Genomic DNA, 18669 nt, shown 5'->3' with positions numbered 1-18669 from the left:
CTTTTTTTTAGGCCAATATTTGGCCAAATGAAATTCTGGTAAGCAATTTATTTGTTGGTTGATTAAAAATGCATTTAATGATTAAAATAACTTTTTTTTTTTTAGAATGACAAAGGCATGACTTACAGGCAGAACATTTTAATGTTTTGCAGTACTTTGTCCTTTACAACAGAGAGAAAAATATTTTGGTATTATGATCTTTGTATTATGTTGTACGTGTTGATGTGTAAAAAAAGAAAAATCTTCCTTTTTTGGTCGTTTTTAAAAGCGTTACTAACAACGAAATCGGCCTACACACACACGAACACTACACAAAAAGCTGAGCAATCTCCGGCGCTAACGTGCGCCGATGACAGCGAGGAGGTCTTTGTCCCATAAGGTGGGGTCCCAGGCCAGGAACCAGCCAGTGAAGGAGGGCGGCTCCTCACCCTGTTTGATGATGCTGATCGGGGTCCCGTGGCGACCAGATGGGTCGGACTTCAAATACTCATCGGCTGAAAGGTCAAAAAAAAAAAAAAAAAAAAGGTTGCTGTCGACGTTCTGCATCGCAAACAGTCCTGTTGGGCTTACCCGTGCGTGCCGCTCCCTTTTTCTCCGTCTCGTTGGCGTCCTTCCCGATCCAGACAAAGAGCTAAAAAAAGCAATCAAGTCAAGTCAAAGATCGACGGAAGATGAAAAGAAAAAGCAAAACATCCCAAAACATCTTTCCTTATTTTAGAAGTTTGTTGAAAACAAAAGTCAATCTGAGGCCTAAACAGGAAGTCAAGACAATTTACCTGGTGGCACGTGTCCAGAATCATGACGTCGTCCGTCTCCAGGTCCAGCTGGTCCAATTCGTCTCCGGGGACCTCCTCCACCTGCACGCACAGACGCACGACAACAACAAGTCACAAAAGGACACAAACTGCGTGACTCTGACTGGCAAAAAAAGTGGCACTTCCAAATCGGAGGCATTTCAAATTTCGATGCCAAGTTTGGATCAAGGTGACGAGAGAGACGATCGCTTCGGGTTCTTTGGCCCACAAGCGACTTGAACTCGGCCGTCATATCGACGCGACATTTCTCTTGCTTGGCCTTTCTTGGCTACGGCACTCTTGGCACCCTCGCTAGTTGAATGCAGTTAAGACGGCGGAGTCACACGTTGCCACATGGGCTGAGCGGAGTCATTCACGTTCACCAGGTATTGAACTTTGGAGGTTTTGTGGCAGCGATCCGCTGGCGTCGCTTTGATCGGATCCAGTCACACACAAAACACAAGAAAAACGAAGGCCAAGACGACGACATTTGTCCTCACGTGGATGCGTCCGGTGGCGTTGGAGCACGCGAAGAGTCGAGGTTGCCACACTTTGGCGGTCCGCAGACTCAGCGAGGTTTGGTAGTCCTTGCGGCCGCCCAGCGCCTTCCAGAAGCTCTCTGGTGCCGTCCGACAACAACAACAACAAGCGGTTAGTGGCACGAGCAAACACGCACACGGCACAAATGCGTTTTGTAGGCGAGCATTTCCCGCGCTTGTGAACGTTTCGGTCGGGTGTGAGAAGTCACCCTCAATCTTCTTGGTGACGGACGTTGTGCTCGTGCTACATTTGGGCGTGAGAAAGTGCAAGCGTGTTTCTTTGCGATGTGTTGGAGCGTTTCTGTCGTGTCTTTTCAAAGTTTGCGCGTGAGGTCATCGTGCGCAGCGTCCATGACGCCGCAAGACTCGTTTGCGTTTCGCTCACCGGGCTCCTTGGTCTCGGCCACCTCGGCGGGGGTGCCGCCGCCCAAGATGCCGATCACATGTTTGGCGGCCGCCAGCTCCTCCGGCGTGGTCCCGCGACCTTTCCACATGAAAATGCCCTTGGGCCACTTCAGCACCAAGGCGTCGTTGGAGTTGAGAGAGGACGCGTCCGCCGCCACCTGAGACGCCAAAGACAGACAGAGTTACGCCGCAAGTCAGCAAGGGGGCGGAGACTGAGAAAGACGGCGGTGGGCGTCAATGGCACTCAATGACGCCATCCAAATTGCAGACGGCGACAACGAGCCACCTCGACGGCGCGGGTGGCCCTGGTGGAGCTCTGTCGGATATGGAAGAGGCGGGTGGCATTTGGCTCGCTGTTGCCACCCTTGCGGGACGTTCCCCCCAGGTACACCACCAGGGGCTTGCCTCCGAACAAGCTCAGCAGGTGAGGAGGTTCTTGGCCCTGAGTCACGCGCACCTGGACGCCCGCAACCACATCACAGCAGCTGTTAGCATACAGCTAGCTTAGCATAGCTAGTCCGCAATGCTACAAAGCTATGCTAATATGAACTAAATTGATTGAGTGTCTCTTACCTGCGTAGCCACGCCTCCCATGGATTGGTCCTGGGCGACGGCCAAGATGGCCGAGGCTCCCAGCTCGTCTTTGCTGCACTTGTTTCCTTGCCTAAAGGGGGTCAGAGTTCAACAAAGTTCAGAGTTTGACCCTCGATGCTAACGTGCTAACCGACCATATGTAGATGATGTGCTTGTCTCTGCCGTCGCTATCGTACGAATACAGCAGCAGGTAGCAGTCGCCGCCGAAGAACTGGCCGTGGCTGGACGCGTCCACGAGGACGCGGTCGCCGCCCTCCACGCGCCACACCTGAACAACAGCAAGTCGTCGTAAGCGGCATTGAGAAACAGGAAGTGGAACAGACGAAGACAAGGAGCACAGCCAATCAGAACGTAGCACCGAGGAACAGGAAGTACCTGCAGTTTTCCCGATCCGTCATCCACCATTCCGTGCTGCGCGGCCATGCGGTTGTTGCCATGGAGACTGGAGGCATCAAAGGGGATCTGTTTGACGACGGCGATGCTGCCCACCGTGTACGCCTGACCTGGACCCGTGCTCTCGTCCTTGTCCAGCCAGTTCTCAAAGAAGTCCTTGAACAAGGTGGTCTCGGCCCATTGTGGCAGGATCTGGACCTGTCGCACGTCATCGCTCGTGAATCGTACGTCACGGCGATGCGATGAGTTTGCCGTTCTAGGACAAAATGTTGCGCGGCTGACTCGTTACCTGACATTTTTTGGAGTACTTCTTGTCTGTGATGAACTTGTCGGCGATGGCAAGCGCGGCTTCACGCTCTTGCTTGTTCGACGCGCTACCTGCACGCAAGCCGCTAACGTGAGCCAGTGTGCTAACTTGTTAGCAGTCAGCTAATAAAACCTCGCAAATATCACATTTTGCGACCTGCCTGACTAAAACTAATCAAGTTGCAAATGAGCAAACTAACTCACAAGCTAGCTAATTCAAGAACTACAACATTTTGCCAATTGCAAACGGTCAACTCACTCCATCTCTTGAACTACTTTCTTTGAGGACTTTCAACGGCTCCAAAAAACGTACAAATTGGCAAACTAACTTCCTGTCAAACTCACAAACTAACTCATTCTGAACGAATGACCTTTTTCCGCATAGCGTAGCATTTAGCCATCTGGGTGTTAGGCTAGCTAGTTACCTTTCCAGAAGAAGATCTTGTGGTCGTGTCCGTTGTCCAGGATGTAGCACTCGCTTTTGCTGAGCATGCTCTGCTTGAACGGGTTCTTCGGGGCCACCTCCTCCAGCAACATCTGGCCCGAAGCGTCCGACACCTGCGCGGCAAATGTTAGCAAAGGCACGTTAGCGACGGCCTCTTTGAGCACGTTTGGTCTGCTGTGGCGCTTCAGGTTTCCTCGTGCTGTTACCATGTACAGAGATGGCGGATTTCTGCTCCTTTGCATCACGTGCACGTCTGAACTTCCTGGAGGCAGGTCGGGCTTCGCTCCCAGAACCTGAGAGAAACGACAAACAACGCAGTCGGTTCCAAACGAACAGGACAGAACAGGATAGGGTAGAATAGTGTAAAGGAGAGTATGTGCGATCCTGAGGCGCTCTGGGAAACGTGCTTTTTTTTTTCTTTTTTTTTCTCGGCCATACAAAAATTAAGTGTAGTTGCACATCCAGTCCACTAGTTGGCAGTAGCGCTCTCCTTGCGAGTATTAACTCGACGCTGTCGGTTTGTTTTGCAAGGAAAATGCGATTATTTGTAGTTGCGGCGGAGAGCGGGTGGTGGTGGGGGGGGCACGAATTGTTTTCTTCCTGCTGGGGGGGGTTAACAGAAAATAATTAAGAAGCACTGTTCTAAAAACACTTGTGAGACGGATTGGATGCGTATTTGAGGGTGGCGTGAAGGGAGCGCTTCGCATCATGACAGAAGTAAAAGTTTTGGGAACGAGCGTCACCTTGATGACCTCCTCAGGCTCGTCGCCCTCGTCGATGAGGTGCAGCTGCCCGCGTCCTTGCCGCTCGTTGTCTCGGATATCCACGGCCAGCTGAGTGGCCTTCAGACGCTCGAAGGCGTTGGCTTCGCTGCCCGTCCAGGCGTAGATGTTCTGTCAATCAAACGCGGCCCGTTCGTCAGCGGCGGCGAAGTCGGCCCAAAAACGCCGCAATTTCCTCTCACCTTGCCCAAGTCGATGATGAAGGAGTCGCCCTTGTTGAAGCTGGCCCAGTTCAGGTCCACCTCGGTGGCTCGCACCTGCCGGTGACCTTTCACCTGCAGCAGACGCTTGACGTTGGCCTCGTTGGTCACCACGTTACGGAAGCCGGAGGCCACGCCCCCTTTCTGAAACGGCAAGCACGTCCCGTCGCGTCACGTGATCACAAGGCGAATGATGGAAATTGGATGACGTGATGACGCTACGCAACGTCATAACATCATGACGAGACGTCACAACTCGTGATAGACCGATTATCGGCCGGGCTGACCATGGGGGCCAATTGTTGACATTTTGCCCTTTTTTTTTTTTTTTAAACTTTTGAGGCCGATAAATTCAAAGCCGTTTTATTTTGTCTCGCTGCAGCACACGTTCTCTCTCTCTCTCTCTCTCTCTCTCTGCTGTGCTGGTGGCCCTGCCTGCAGAAACAGATTGGCCCGCCCATAGCACCATCTGATTGGTTCCTGGTTAAGTGGGGAGCGGCCAGTAAGCTGCCCGTTTGCTTTTTTGCTTGGAGTCACACGAAATACGGAGGGCAACAGGCAACAGACTAAAGTTTTGAAATATGGATTTTCGGCCTCCAAGACGACTCATAATCGGTATTGGCCCTGAAAAAAAAACCTATCGGTCTATCACAGCAGACGTGACATAATATTAAACGTGCGGAGGCGCGCGCGAGCAAAGCACCTGTAACTTGATTCCGTGTTTGAAGTAGCCGAAGAAGTTAAGCGACTCTTCGCCCTGGTGCTCCGTGAACTGAATGGCCGCGCCGTCCAGAAAGTTGTCCAGCTGCGTCATCAAAATGGTCGCCGCTATTTTCTCGTCCAGGGAGGTGTTAGCGCCTACGCGGACCGACGGAGGCACAGACAGACAAAGTCATACGGAGACTTACGGACGGCGTCGCGTGTTGTGAATTGGAAGGCAAACACGGTCGCGGAGCCGTTTGTGGACAGGAAATCCAAATGAGCAGCGACCGATCGTCAGGTTGCAACCGCACACGCACGGACGTCTTTGCATTGGCCTCACATCACGAAATCACGATCATATTTATCACATTGATGTCAGATTCTAGCTGAGCGTTGTATTTACAGGTGAGAGTTTTTAATCCAATCAGAATTCAGCTCGCTCGTGTTGCCAGGCAGATTTCACGATCCCAGTAGCGCGCGCTATTCGTCCGAGGCCTTCGGATAAAATCGTGCGGGAGTCTCCTCTGTCAAAGCCAATGGACTTTCAAATTTGACAGGCATTTGCGAAAGCCAATCAGATCGCGAGTTGGTTACAGGAAGGCCTTCTCGCCGGCCTGACGTTGAAGTTGATGAACGCGTCTTGTGATTGGATACTCACTCGTGAGGGGGCGGCGCTATGCGGAATCAACACATCAGAAAGTCATGACTGGCGACCGTCCAAAAATGTCAAATATATTCTTGCTTTATTTTTAAACGGCTGAAGGAGGGAAAAGTGTGAATTGAATTGCAGATACACTTGTGAGGCCCTTTTCAAGACGGATCTTTCGAGAGACGCCAGGTCGTCCGCCGCTCGCTGCGGGTCCGCGTGCGACGGCAGTTGAGAAGCATCGTAAATGATTGATTGATGATCAAATTACCGAGTTGTCGCGTAATTAATGAATGACTTCTTGCACGTGTCACAATTTGCAAGCCGATCAACTTGTGAATTTCGAGACACTGTAAACGGCACGGCGCCACCAAATCGTTTGCCGACCACAAAAAAAAAGTCTCAAGTGCGCTTGCGTCAAGCTGCCATTGCAACGCCCACTTGGAAAACTTGACTGCGTGCGTGCTTGGTACCGATCCAGGTGTGCACGTAATAAGACGGCTTGGACGTGGTGTAGAGGACGATGTAGGAGTCTCCCATGAAGAAGTTTCCATGCTGTTCTTTGGGGACTTCGCCCAAATCCATCTTCTCCACGCGCCAAATCTGAAGCCCGGGACACTTCCCCGCAGACTCAAACGCTTTCTGGGTCGGCATCCTCACCTGAAGAAAACAAAAACGCCACCGTCACAAGGCAGCACGCAAAAAAACGGAACAAACCTGACTCGACTCCACCCCACTGGCTTTTTGTGTGCGTGCGTGTATTTGCCAGATTAGTGTTGAGTCGTTTTTGAATGATTCGTTCAAAAAGAACAAATGGTTTCGTTGAATGTGAGTGAACGGCTCACTTCCTCAAGTGATTCGTTCTTTTCTCAGTTGGTTCGAGCTCAGGAACGCGCATTTGGTCCAACATTGCGTGCGACCAATAAGCAACCGGCGTCACATCGCCGAGAGATTTGACTGATCAAACTGCCACGCTATTGGCGTTCACGGAATCAGTGAGGTAAATTCCCGTTCGCCAACGAGTCGGTGAGCTGCGACGTTTGTGAAAGAATCAAGCACGAATACAATACGAATGCGCAAATTACAATTCCTGCAAGTTCAGGGTGAGCACAAATTGAGATTTCTTTTTTTTTTTGAACTCACTCCATCTGTGCCCGAGGTCAGGAGGCATTTCGGGGAGGTGGCGCAAACGATTCCGTCAACGAATCTTTTCAACGATTCATTTTGATGAACCGATTCAAATCATTCAGTTGACTCAACAAAGTGTCACGCCCGTCACCAACCGGAACGGCTTGGTGATAATTGGTCGTATGACACAACGGGGCGTCGGCGGCACCACACCCACCCGACTCGTTGCTCGACTAAGCGATCATTTTTCATGTTTGGCATCATTTCTTCTTTGTGCGACGATCACAGATTTCCTGACATTTAGTTCGGATTTTTTTCCCCTCCGAGACATACAAATCAACAATGGGGAAAAAAATAAACTTCCTGAAATGTGATTGAAAATAATGCTGATGAGGAAGTGATTATTTTGCAGGCTCATCCAAAGGTGTTAGCGTGCAAACGTTACCTGCAGATGATGACGACTGAAGACGACGTGAAGGTTTTGTTTTTTTTTCTTGCTGCTGACTTCTTCCCGTGTGCTTGACTTCCTTGAAGAGCGGCAACTTTATACGCCGCGTCAGGGGCGGACCACCGCCAGGGTGTCGGGGGTGGGCGTGGCCTGTGCCCCGCCTTCAGCCTGGGCGACGAGCCAAAGGTGGAGGACAAAAGAAAGAAAACACCGAGCGAGACAAAAGCCAAGCAAAGCAAAGGCCGTCACGCCATTGGCTGTGGACGCTCGCTCGCCCTCAGGAAAAATCAACAGAACCAGAACCAGAACCAGAACCTCCTCTCCTTCTTGACAAGCTCGACCTGCTGTGCATTGTTTGCATTCTTGAGCTTCCAAGTGGTTCCATTTCAGTCCAGTCTAGCGAAAGCAGCTTACTTGCAAAAAATTGCAAGCAATCGATTGCACGTTTGAGCTTTGACTTCTGTAAATAATTCATTGAGGGCAACCTGAAATGATGAATGATGATGAAATGAACGCATTTGCCAAGGTGACGCAAAAGTTGCTTTCTTGGCTGAATGCTCATTTTCAGTTTGGTCATCTGAACTTGAAATATTTCGTTTCATATTTTGTGTTTTCTTTTTTTCCACTCGTCTCATTTGATGTCACATTTTTGTGTTTCTCTGACACTGAAAGTTTTGATTCATCTCAGTTCCTTCGGTGCGTTTTGTTTTTTTATTTTTTGGGTGAGTGCAAAATGAAATTCTTCATCCCGCTTTGCATCTCGGCAAACTTCAACCGGGACGGTTTGAATGTTGGAACAAGCGACTTGTTTTTATTTGAAGTTGTTTCAAAGTTTTGAAGTTGTCATCATTTTATTGACTTCCCATCCTCTTTACAAATCTCAAATTTGCACCTTCAGACAATTTCTTGAGTCTTCAGTAACGATAAGATGCCCTTTTTTTTCTAGCCTAGTCCAACAACTCAAATTACATTTCTTGTCGTCTCATTTAGGCTAAGGCAGTCGAAACTTCTTTGCTTTTCCATTTGAACGAAATCAAGTTTTGTCTGATCTTTTTCGTGTCCTTTTGTTTAACGGAGTCTTCCGACGGTGCCGCAAGCGTCTCGCTACCTTGCGAGCTATTCTTCCCAAAAAAAACACACGTAAATAAACCGAGACACCGAGTGAAGTTGTTTTTCTGGTTACACAACTTCGCGTGCGCGTGTGCGCGTGCCGCCGCGCAGAAGAATGCGTCGTCGTGTCGCTTCACGTTAGCGTTCCAAGCGCTGAGTCAGCACATTTTGCCACATTGTCAAGTGTGAACACAACACACCTAATCCCTCCGGCAGACACACGCACACAAAAATGGCACCCATGAGTGAACACCAAACTCTTGTCCCAACTTGAGTTTGGACCAGATCAAACCCGCTGGTGTGAAAGGCGTGCCAGCCCGGCCCATTCCGAGGAGCCGGCGCCAATTCCACAAAAGGAAAAGAAACAAAGATGGAGGACAAAAAGCTCATCTGCACCGAGCACGCTCACTCAGACGTCTTTTCAGTTTTCAACTTTTGTGGAAATGTGCGACAAATCGATCTGATTTGGAGGGAATTGGATGGAGTCATTTTCATTCTCGTCTCGATTAAGAGGAAAAGCAGAAGGAGGAAAGAAATAAGAAACGACATTCCATAAATGTGAAAGCACGTCAAACTTTACAAAACATTTCTATCACGAAAGTATTTCATTGTAATTCACCGAATTTCTTTTCAATAAAAAAAGAAGAGGAAGCTTGAAGTGCTCCTGCGCTTCAGCTGGAATGTCGCCAACGTCGCCCGAAAACAGTCCAGCGGACTTCCTCCGACTGAGGACGGATGGCTTGATCACGTCATGCGTTGAAGACAAACTGATGTTTTCGGACAAAAACTCAAATATGTGGATGCCATTTATGAAAGACAAATTTGTTTCGATGCCCGTCAAGAGGTCGCAACGCCGATGCTCATCTTTGTCCAAAAGTCCCGCCGATTGTCCTGTTCTGGAGGCTCCGCCCACTTTCAAAACCGCAACAGCAGCATCGCGATGCCAGATTTACGTGACATCCACGTTTTGTTCGTCGACGCTTCGACCGATCGTGACGGGTCGGGACGGGAAGTCCCGGTCCGGTGCCGAACCACGTCGTGCCCCCCCCCCGAGGGTCTGAAAGAGCCGACCGACCACGAAAAAACTTTGCTTGGCTACGGAGCATGAAATGAGAAAAATGTGAACGTGGACACAAGAGGAAGATTGTGTCAACGCCGTCATGTGACTTTTGGGAAAAGGACATCCATTAAAGCAGCTTCTGTTGAGTGTTTTCGTTTTTTCTTTTTTTGTGTGTCTTCTGGTTTTCCCTCCGGCCGCTCCGACTCAAATGGACAATTAGAATGAGCGCATCGGAGCCACCGACCCAAATAGACCATTCAGATGACTGACCGCAACCTCGAGACACTTGGAACATGCTCCGAGCACACGCGCTAAAAATAACTTTTTACCAATCACAAGAAACACAAGAAAAAGTCAAGCGCACAAAATAGCAACAAGATGCTAGCGAGCGGAAAGCAGTTAGCGACACGTGACACAAACTTTCCACATCACAAAAGGCTAACGGAATTTCGGCGCCGGTATTTCGTTTGGTCCGATGCTAGCCAAAGCGGCTAACAGGCTAACGACGGCGCGGCATTCGTCAGCAAGCTAATCATGGTCAACAAAAGCAACACGTAGAAAAACGAATTTTTTTTGCTCTTTTATTTCCATAAGATTGCATTCAAATAAGAATTGAATCGAGTTCAATGTGGTTTCGCGTCGCGTCGTCGAATCGTGTCGAGTTGAGTCAAAGAGTCCAATCAAAGCTACTCGAAACACCCTCATCGAGTCGAGTAGCGTCTCAACTATTCTGGGATCGCGTTAGCCTCGACTCGTTGAATTTAAGCACATGAACTCATCGACTGAAGTATTTTGTCTTAAAGGTCAATTCAGTCGGGACGAGTTTAGCCGAGCAGAATATTGGCTCCTCGAGTCGATTCTACACGTCGTCGAGTCTCGCCTTAATGCCGTCGTAGTTTTGTTTCGAGCGGTTTAAGCAAGTCAAATCTAGTCGACCGTGGTCTCGTTAACTCCAACCTCGTCCAAGCGCTTTAATATCGACGAGTACGGACCCCTCTATTCACGAGCTGTGGGATGAAATTGAGTCCGGACTCGTTTAATCTAGTCTACTCGAGTCGAGTCCGACCGCTCTTGAGTCCGGTTAAATCTGGTCCTAGTCAAATGTGATCTAGTCTGGGATGCTTTCACGTGGTCTGCTCCGGTTTATTGTTTTGCGTTAAGAAGAGGAACCCTTCGTCGTCGGGTCCTGTTCCGGTTCCGGTTCCGGGAGTCTCCTCTTGGCGTTCACCTGAGTCCGGCGGCCAGCTTCTCCATGGCGGCCTTGCGCTCCTCGGCTTTCTGCTGCGAGCGGCGGAGGACGTTGCGCAGTTCTTGGAGGTGGTCCAACGTTCCCTCCAGCTCGCCCTTCACCGTCTTCATTTGACTCTCCAGCATCTGAGTGTGGTGCAGAGAATTCCGTCGGTGGCGCCGGCTGGAGCGCACCTTCTCCTCCAGGTCCTCCACTGCGCACACACAAAAACACACCAAAAATAAAAAAAACACTTTTCACCTCTGACCTCCGTTTTTCATTTTCCCCAACAACACGACGTTCATCGCGTGTTTTCGTCGAGCAGAAAATTACTGTCGGTTTCTTTTTGCTTTGTTCTCACAGCAACAGCACGGCAAACGATGACTTTTCCCAACAAAGTCGTCCAGTCATGTGACCTCCACCAAACAACATTTTCGTACTCGACCATCGACAGTTCCAGCGTGACCTCCACCAGGGAAATCACATTTTCTTTCTTCAGCCAAAAATACTTCCTTCAAGTCACGTGTGACCTCTACCAAGGAAATGATCATTTTATTGTTTGTTGGTACAACAGCAGAACGTTCACGATACCTCCTCCAAGGAAAACCTTGTCTGCTACTCGACACAACAAGACTCTCAACATTTTGTGCATTTTCTCCATCAAGCGGCACCTTTATTTTTTTTTTGCGGACGCTACGACATCGGCAACACTCGCAGGACCACGTTTGTTTTTTTGTTTGTTCAGGCAACACCAAAAGACTGCATTCAAGGATTACCTCCACCAAGGAACACCCTTTTCTTGTGACATTCCTCAACACAACCTTCCTGTCTCACGTCCACCAAGAGTGACCCGCTCTCTTTCTTTGTTTCCATGACAACGACAACAGCAACACTCCTTTTAAGTGTTACCTCCACCAAGGAAATGACCGCCAGATTTCACAACCGCACTGACCGCTCCGTTCAGGCGTGACCTCCACCAAGGAACAACTAGTCGCAGATCCCGACGTCACTCTGCACCTTCCGGCAGGTTCTGCCTTGGCGGAGGTCTGAAAGCGCACGGGAGAGAGGAGACTCACCCATGTTTTCCTGGACCTTGTCGGGCTCGCTGCGCTTGTCCATCAGGTCTTTGGTTTGCTGCATGAGCTTCTCCATCTTGAGCAGCTGCGCCGCCTTGGTGTCGCTGTCCCGCCGGATCTTCAGAAGTTCTCGTTCTCTTGGACTCAGCTCATCCATCGCTGCCGACCGAGTCGCCGCCGAGGCCGCTTGCTCGAGCGCTCTCTTGCCGTTTGCGCTTTATAGCCGTGGCTCCGCCCCCTCATGCGTCTCACTGTCCCCAGGGGCCGAGAAGACAGGCGGCTCTCAGTTCTGCTTCGTCACGAGATCAGCGGCTTCCTCGCAAGACCGAGCGGAACCAAAATGACCCGATGACATCGTCGCGCTCTCCGCCGGCCGGGAACATTCCCGTCCCGTTGCAAATTACGTGGACCAAACACGCTCCCCAAAAGGTCCTGGACCGTGCTCAAGCTTCCTGAATGTTCTGTCGCGTTGCTGATTGTGACTGAAAGTTTTTGATGGTTCTTGAAGGCCGTTGACAGTTTCTAAGAATGTTCCTAAATATTCTCAAACGTTCCTGAATGATCCATTTATGGGGGCGAGGCCACTTCAAACATCGCAACCTGAAAATAATCAAGTTCACGATACGTTACTCTATCTTCGACTCTACGCGTCGATGTCCACGCTTAAATAATAACGTCTGCTTTCAACGGTGTAGCTTGAAAATGACAACGTTTGAGGTGACTAATCGATCGCTTGATTAACTTCTCAAAGAAAATCGCAACCGACATGAAGCATTTGACCTGCGATTGCTGAACTCAACTGTCGAGCTTGCTTCAATTCACAGAGCGATTTTGAAGAAACCAAACTCACAATTGTGATTGGAAGGCAGCTTTCTCATCTTCCAGTTTCAAACCTTGCATGTTGACTCGCGCACGCACGCGCACGCACACAACTCGTGCACACACAGGAATACACTTGATGGTCATGTGCAAGTTTGTCACACCGCATGGTGAAAGCGTAAATAATAAATACATGACTTTTAACGCCGCAATTCTTTCTTTGGGCCATTTGCAGAGCAAACACACGCGCACGCGCACACACAAGCACGTGTTCACTCGACACAATTTCTGCTGCGTTATCTCAACTCAAGTAAATAGGTCAGAAATTAAACGGTGCGACACAAGTCAATACGACGTGTGTTATGAATAGAAATCATTATCATCATTATTATTCGTAGTTGTAATAAAAATTATATTTGGTAGGTTATAATAATACAAGCAAATACAATCAAATTTCCACACTAAGTGTCATAATCTGTAGTTGTGTTTTTTGGTTTAGTATTTAGTTGTAAGTTTCGTCCTTGTGTTTGGTGAGTCTCGTCATGTTTATTTAGTCCACCTGTGTTCGTGTTCGTGTTAACCAATCAGCTCCTTCCAAGCCTTTGCCACGCGTCACGTGCTCCTCGTTGTCTCGTCAATTTGGTTGGATTAAGTTCCCTGTTTACTTTCAGTTGTTTTCTTCCTGCTTGTCTCTTCAATTAATAACTTCTCTAAGTTACCTCTGCATTTTTGGGTCCTCCTCTTTTTCAACCTCCTTGACACCCTGACACGAAGACTTTGAAGAAATATGTCCAACAAAAACAATACGACACAAAACAGGTTGTTTGAGTTTAATTAATAATATCATTATTATTTCCATTCAATTATTGATTTTTTTTCTTTTTCTTCTCGCGGTATCGAAACCTGTGCAATGTGCAGTTGATCTGTGATCCACAGGGAGGCGCTATTTCACTTTGTGGCTGACTGGAAGCTCGTGTTTGGGCACTTGATTAGGTACACCCCCATGACGATATCGATGTGGAAAAACTGCAATTGTTTTTTGGACTTCATTTGGATTGACAGTAATGTTAGGCGCGTGTCACCAGCACGCCCCCATAGCGCGCTCCTCACACGAACGCACGAATGAGTCATACACGCGAGCGCGCACCTGCCTTCGTGGGCGCGCATGGTGTGCGTTTGGGCGGGGGGGGGTGTGCGCACTTCAGCGTGTTCTTTCACTTTGCGTCCGAGCACGCGCCGCGACAGCGTACGGGTGCGCGTCACCGATGCGCGCGCGAGAGAGCGCCTTTCTCGTCTTCTGCTTTCTTCTAGTGCGTTTCGCGCTCTTTTGACGTCGCTGCTGCCTCGAGCACTTTTGGGGCTGTTGTTGCGTTCAAGGACCCGAAAGACAGACGGACGGAAGGAAAGACAGACGGACAGAGAGAGAGAGAGAGAGAGAGAGAGACAGACGGACAGACGCCTCCACGGACACGCGCGAGCCTCAGACCCGCCCAGCAGAGGTAAGGAACGGTGCACGCGCAGATGCGGAATGATAAGCATGATGATCTTCATGATCGTCGTCATGTGACATATTACATGTAACGCCATGATGATGTCATCTGCGCGAAAGAGGCATTTGGAGAAGCTCAGCAGGTGTTCAGTTGCCATGGAGACGCCATGGCTGTCATCAGCCGGCCACACGAACACGCACACACGCGCGTGCACGTAAAGCCTAGCAGACGCAATCAAATCAAAACGCACACACAAATTTACACAAAAAGACATACTCGCACTAACACGCGCACACTCACACACACGCGTACACGCTCACGCAGGAACACACTCTCACGAACCAACGCGCAAACATGCACGCACACACACACACACACACACGCACACGCGTATATATATATATATATATATATATATAAGAAGAGAGAGAGATACTCACATTCACAAAGACACGCACGTTATGACATGCAAACACACACTCAAATGTGAACAAAAAACACACTCAATAACACACAAATTCACGATAAAGCAAACGTAAATGCACAAATTCGTATTAGAAGTTGGGATGCTCCAGGATAAAATACAGTAGGGGGGGGGCAATGGAAATCAATTTTCAATGTAGCTGACCTCCTAAATTGAGGCAGTACGGGAGTGGGAGTCATTCTGAACGGGAGCAGGATGAGAGAGGGGGTCATTTTTGCCGAGAGTGGGACGGGACATGATTTTGACATTTTTTACGTTTCCGGTTTGGGCTGGGACGCAAATTTTTTTCTGAGGGCGTGAGGTGACACGGGAGTGAAACTGCAACATCGTAGTAACTGCTGACATTTTTTGTCCCCGTCCGAAACGCTTATCATTTGAGCTCGCTGAGTGAGCTAGCAGTGGGCCCACACTTAGCTAACGGAGAAAGCTAGTCGCCACTTTTATTTGGAATCAAAGCGTTTTTGTAAAAGTGTAAAAAAAAAAACAAGTTGACGGGAGTGAGCGGCGCTTTTGCATTCAGATGGCGAAAGCGGACCAGCGCTACGGCCAGCGGGACGGCTCGGACCAGAACTTCGACTACATGTTCAAGTTACTGATCATCGGCAACAGCAGCGTGGGCAAAACGTCTTTCTTGTTCCGATACGCAGACGACTCCTTCAGTAACTCCTTCGTCAGCACCGTGGGCATCGACTTCAAGGTCAAGACCGTCTACCGCAACGATAAACGCATCAAGCTGCAGATTTGGGTACATGCACACGCACACACATACGCGTGCAATATCTTTTGTAGCCCCAGGGGGGCGTGGTGCGATGCTGAGGGGGCCGCGTGTGACCCTGGAGAAGGCGCTATTTTTACGCCGTACTCCAATAAAGTGTAATTGCACCTCCACTCCACTAGTTGGCAGTGGCGCTCTCCTTGCGAGTATTAAGTCGACGGTGTTGGTTTGATTCACAACGAAAATGCTATTATTTATTTTTTGCGGCGGAGAGTGGGTGGTGGGGGCGTGATTTATTTATTTTTTTTTAATAATTGAGAAGCACTGCATGAACTCAACATGGCCGCCGCATTGACACGTGTTGGAGGCCACACGAAGTCTGTTGATGTGTGACGGGAGAAGCGCGTGACCCGTTTTTGTTTTTTATGTATTTAAATTTGTCGCTGATATTGTTCATTTATTTGTACATTTTCTTTTCTTTTGTGGCTTGCAAAAATCTGTCGGGAAGAAGATGTCATTTAGCATGTCGCTAAGCTAAGCGGCCGATGGTGGCTCATGTCGCGTTGAGGGAGACGACAACTACTCGAGTGTCTGACTGCCTGAACACGCGTGACGTGCTCTTTGTGTAGGACACGGCGGGCCAGGAACGTTATCGCACCATCACCACGGCGTACTACCGAGGGGCCATGGGCTTCATCCTCATGTATGACATCACCAACGAGGAGTCCTTCAACGCCGTGCAGGACTGGTGCGTACGCGCACACACACACACATGTTTGGAACACGCGTGTTGACCTGACGAGAGGCGTGGAGCGCGACCGCTACTCGCTCACCGCTCACAAGTCGCTCTCTCCAGCTCGGCCACTCGGAGCGCCCTCGCCGCTCTGGCCGCCTTTCTCACGGCTCGCTTTGACCGACAGCTCCTTTTTTTGTGTGTGTGTGTCAGGGCGACTCAGATCAAGACGTACTCGTGGGACAACGCCCAGGTGATCATGGTGGGCAACAAGTGCGACATGGACGAGGAGCGAGCGGTCGCGCCTGAGAAAGGAAAACACCTGGCGGACCAACTTGGTGAGAACGTAAAAAGAGCCAAACAGAGATTTGTTATTTTAAAGATAAAGATAAAGATGTCCTTTATTAGTCCCACAATGGGGAAATTTGAGGTGTTACAGCAGCAAAGATTTAGATCACACAGAGTCGGCGGCGAAATGTAGCCGTTAATGTTTAACAATCGCAGCAGACATTCATAAAAAGCATGCAAATATACACAGTATAAACGTATCTAAGTGTAAGGAAACACTCCTAATGCCGGTCCAGTATACGCTGTAATGATAAAAACTACTGAATGATTGAAAATATTGCAATGATAGAAGTACTGTAATAAGAATACTGTAATGGTAAACAAAATACATCATTGGTCAATATTTAAGTACACCATTGGCTGAAAGTACAGTAGTCGCGTATATTGCATCCTAGGACTGCACTAATGCCCTCCCGTTTGTAGGCCTGACCCAATGTTCTTGTTAAAAAGTCTGACAGCAGTTGGCAAGAAGGAGCGGCGAAATCTCTCTTTGGTTGCTCAGCTCCCAAAATACGTCAAATCGTAAGACGGGCTTTCCTTACATTCCGTCCAATCGCTGGCGTGTGTGTGAGCTCCGTTGTGGCCGTTTATTATAAATAATGCAATTTGTGAATTATTAGAAATTTATTGTCAAAATCAACATGGTGACATTATTCAAGGCCGCTCGTCCTCACGAGGGCGCGCCCTCCACTGCCGTCAGCCAATCGCAGACAAACAAACGTCCGCCCTCACGATCATACCTCGGGTCCATTTAGAGCGTCCAATAAACCTTCGATGCTCGTCTTTAGGATGCGGGCGGAAACGGGCGTTCCCGATCGAAAATCCACATTTTGGGTTAATTGTGCACTGCTATCACTGGAGCTCAATTTTCACTTCAACTTTCCAACACCCCGAGGGTGAAGCTGTTTGCTTTTGAAATGTCCTGTTTGTCAAGTGGGAAGAAAAAAGTTCAGCATGCAAAATAATTAGCAGAATAAAAGCCCGCCTTGTTTTTCAGGGTTGGGCCGCGAGTCGCGTTCAGAACTTCTTGGCCTGTGCGGAAGGGCTTGCTTCTTAACTTCTTAATTGCTCCTTTTTAACGCACCGTCGGTGTCTTTGTTGTGCGTCAGGGTTCGAGTACTACGAGGCTAGCGCCAAGGAGAACATCAACGTGCGGCAGGTGTTTGAGCGCCTGGTGGACATCATCTGCGTCAAGATGTCGGAGCGCGTGGACGTGGAGGCGCCGGTGGCACCTGGGGCCAAGACCGCCAGATTGAGCGACAAACCAGCCGGCCAGCTCCCTCAGAAGTGCTGCTGATAGGCCGGCATCCCCATCAAAGCCCCGCCCCCCTCTGCCCCGCCCAGCACCCGCCACGTCCGTTCCCATCACGGTCAGCCTGTGAGCTGTCAATCATGCCGGGCCAGCCTTTCCGAAAGCACAAATTTGACTTTGGAAAAATTAAATGTGTACACTCCACCCCCATTTATCACAAGAGATGCTGTACGTTCCCGTGTGTGTGTGTGTGGGTGTGTGTGTGCGGGGGTGTGTGTGTGTGTGTGTGTGCTACATATGATATTTAGTGTTGTGAGTGCTTTCGTGGTTGTGTACAGTATCTAGGACCAAAATAAGACATTTACATATTTCCATAACACGTGTGCGTGGACATGAAGGAAAGGAACGATAATGAAGTAGTGCTTTTTGTGAACTATTATACATACAAAACAAAATTCTGCCAAATGTTTATAAAGCGATCATAGCCAACGTTTTGTGTGTACCTCCCCATGACGTGCGTTGATGATGACATCACTGATCTTGTTGATTATTTGCTAGTGACTTTGTAAATGATAGATTTAGAAGTTAGTTTTGATGTTGACAGATTCTATAGAGATTTAATGTGAACTTGTTGTCTTACACTTCACTCCTATTTGGAGGAGAAGCATAAAGTAATTGTACAAACTGTCAATGTTTGTATTATAGATGCAATTTAGTCCTAATAAAAAAGAGCAATCTTTAATCATATAATTTGTCTGATTTCACACATTGTCAAGTTGTTGCTGACCTGAAAAGTGGCGCAGATACATTTTGAGCTGGCAGCTCTAAATTGCTGAATGATGACATTGCAGAATTATGTGTAAGATTACTTAGGATGTAGCACGACAAAAACTTTGTCCTTTTTTGGTTTTCTTGTAGATTGAAAATTAGCTACATTTGGTGTTAGGGGAAAAAAGTTGCTAATTGAGTCTG

General features: G+C 48.8%; 3 protein-coding genes across 5 annotated transcripts; 1 reads left to right on the top strand and 2 right to left on the bottom strand.

The window, feature by feature from the left end:
* Nucleotides 1–122: 122 nt before the first annotated feature.
* scinla (scinderin like a) lies at nt 123–7521 on the bottom strand. Of its 2 annotated transcripts, XM_088312277.1 has the most exons (17): nt 7380–7521; nt 6280–6466; nt 5162–5316; nt 4441–4602; nt 4220–4369; nt 3683–3769; nt 3457–3589; nt 3015–3103; nt 2708–2923; nt 2467–2600; nt 2312–2402; nt 2025–2195; nt 1719–1896; nt 1295–1413; nt 777–857; nt 571–631; nt 123–494 (listed from the first exon to the last, which is right to left on the bottom strand). In XM_088312277.1, the coding sequence occupies exons 2-17, from the start codon at nt 6458–6460 to the stop codon at nt 337–339; spliced, it is 2166 nt and encodes a 721-aa protein (XP_088168403.1). In that variant the 5' UTR covers nt 6461–6466; nt 7380–7521; the 3' UTR covers nt 123–336. The 2 variants fall into 2 exon arrangements, with proteins under 2 accessions (XP_088168403.1, XP_088168404.1); XM_088312278.1 differs by lacking the exons at nt 4220–4369; nt 4441–4602.
* Nucleotides 7522–10195: 2674 nt separating this feature from the next.
* LOC148325059 (uncharacterized) lies at nt 10196–13121 on the bottom strand. Of its 2 annotated transcripts, XM_088313695.1 has the most exons (3): nt 12707–13121; nt 11857–12107; nt 10196–10994 (listed from the first exon to the last, which is right to left on the bottom strand). In XM_088313695.1, exons 2-3 carry the CDS (start codon nt 12011–12013, stop codon nt 10777–10779), a joined length of 375 nt encoding a protein of 124 aa, XP_088169821.1. In that variant the 5' UTR covers nt 12014–12107; nt 12707–13121; the 3' UTR covers nt 10196–10776. The 2 variants fall into 2 exon arrangements, with proteins under 2 accessions (XP_088169821.1, XP_088169820.1); XM_088313694.1 differs by having other exon boundaries at nt 11857–13121.
* Nucleotides 13122–13845: 724 nt separating this feature from the next.
* Nucleotides 13846–18439, top strand: rab3b (RAB3B, member RAS oncogene family). Its single transcript, XM_088312368.1, has 5 exons — nt 13846–14174; nt 15170–15394; nt 15994–16112; nt 16311–16435; nt 17555–18439. The coding sequence occupies exons 2-5, from the start codon at nt 15170–15172 to the stop codon at nt 17740–17742; spliced, it is 657 nt and encodes a 218-aa protein (XP_088168494.1). The 5' UTR covers nt 13846–14174; the 3' UTR covers nt 17743–18439.
* Nucleotides 18440–18669: the final 230 nt, after the last annotated feature.

The sequence above is a fragment of the Idiotropiscis lumnitzeri genome, chromosome 13, assembly GCF_059441095.1.
Source record: "Idiotropiscis lumnitzeri isolate Australia: NSW breed Sydney's pygmy pipehorse chromosome 13, RoL_Ilum_1.0, whole genome shotgun sequence".
NCBI lineage: Eukaryota > Metazoa > Chordata > Actinopteri > Syngnathiformes > Syngnathidae > Idiotropiscis > Idiotropiscis lumnitzeri.
This window is presented reverse-complemented; position numbering and strand designations above follow the sequence as displayed.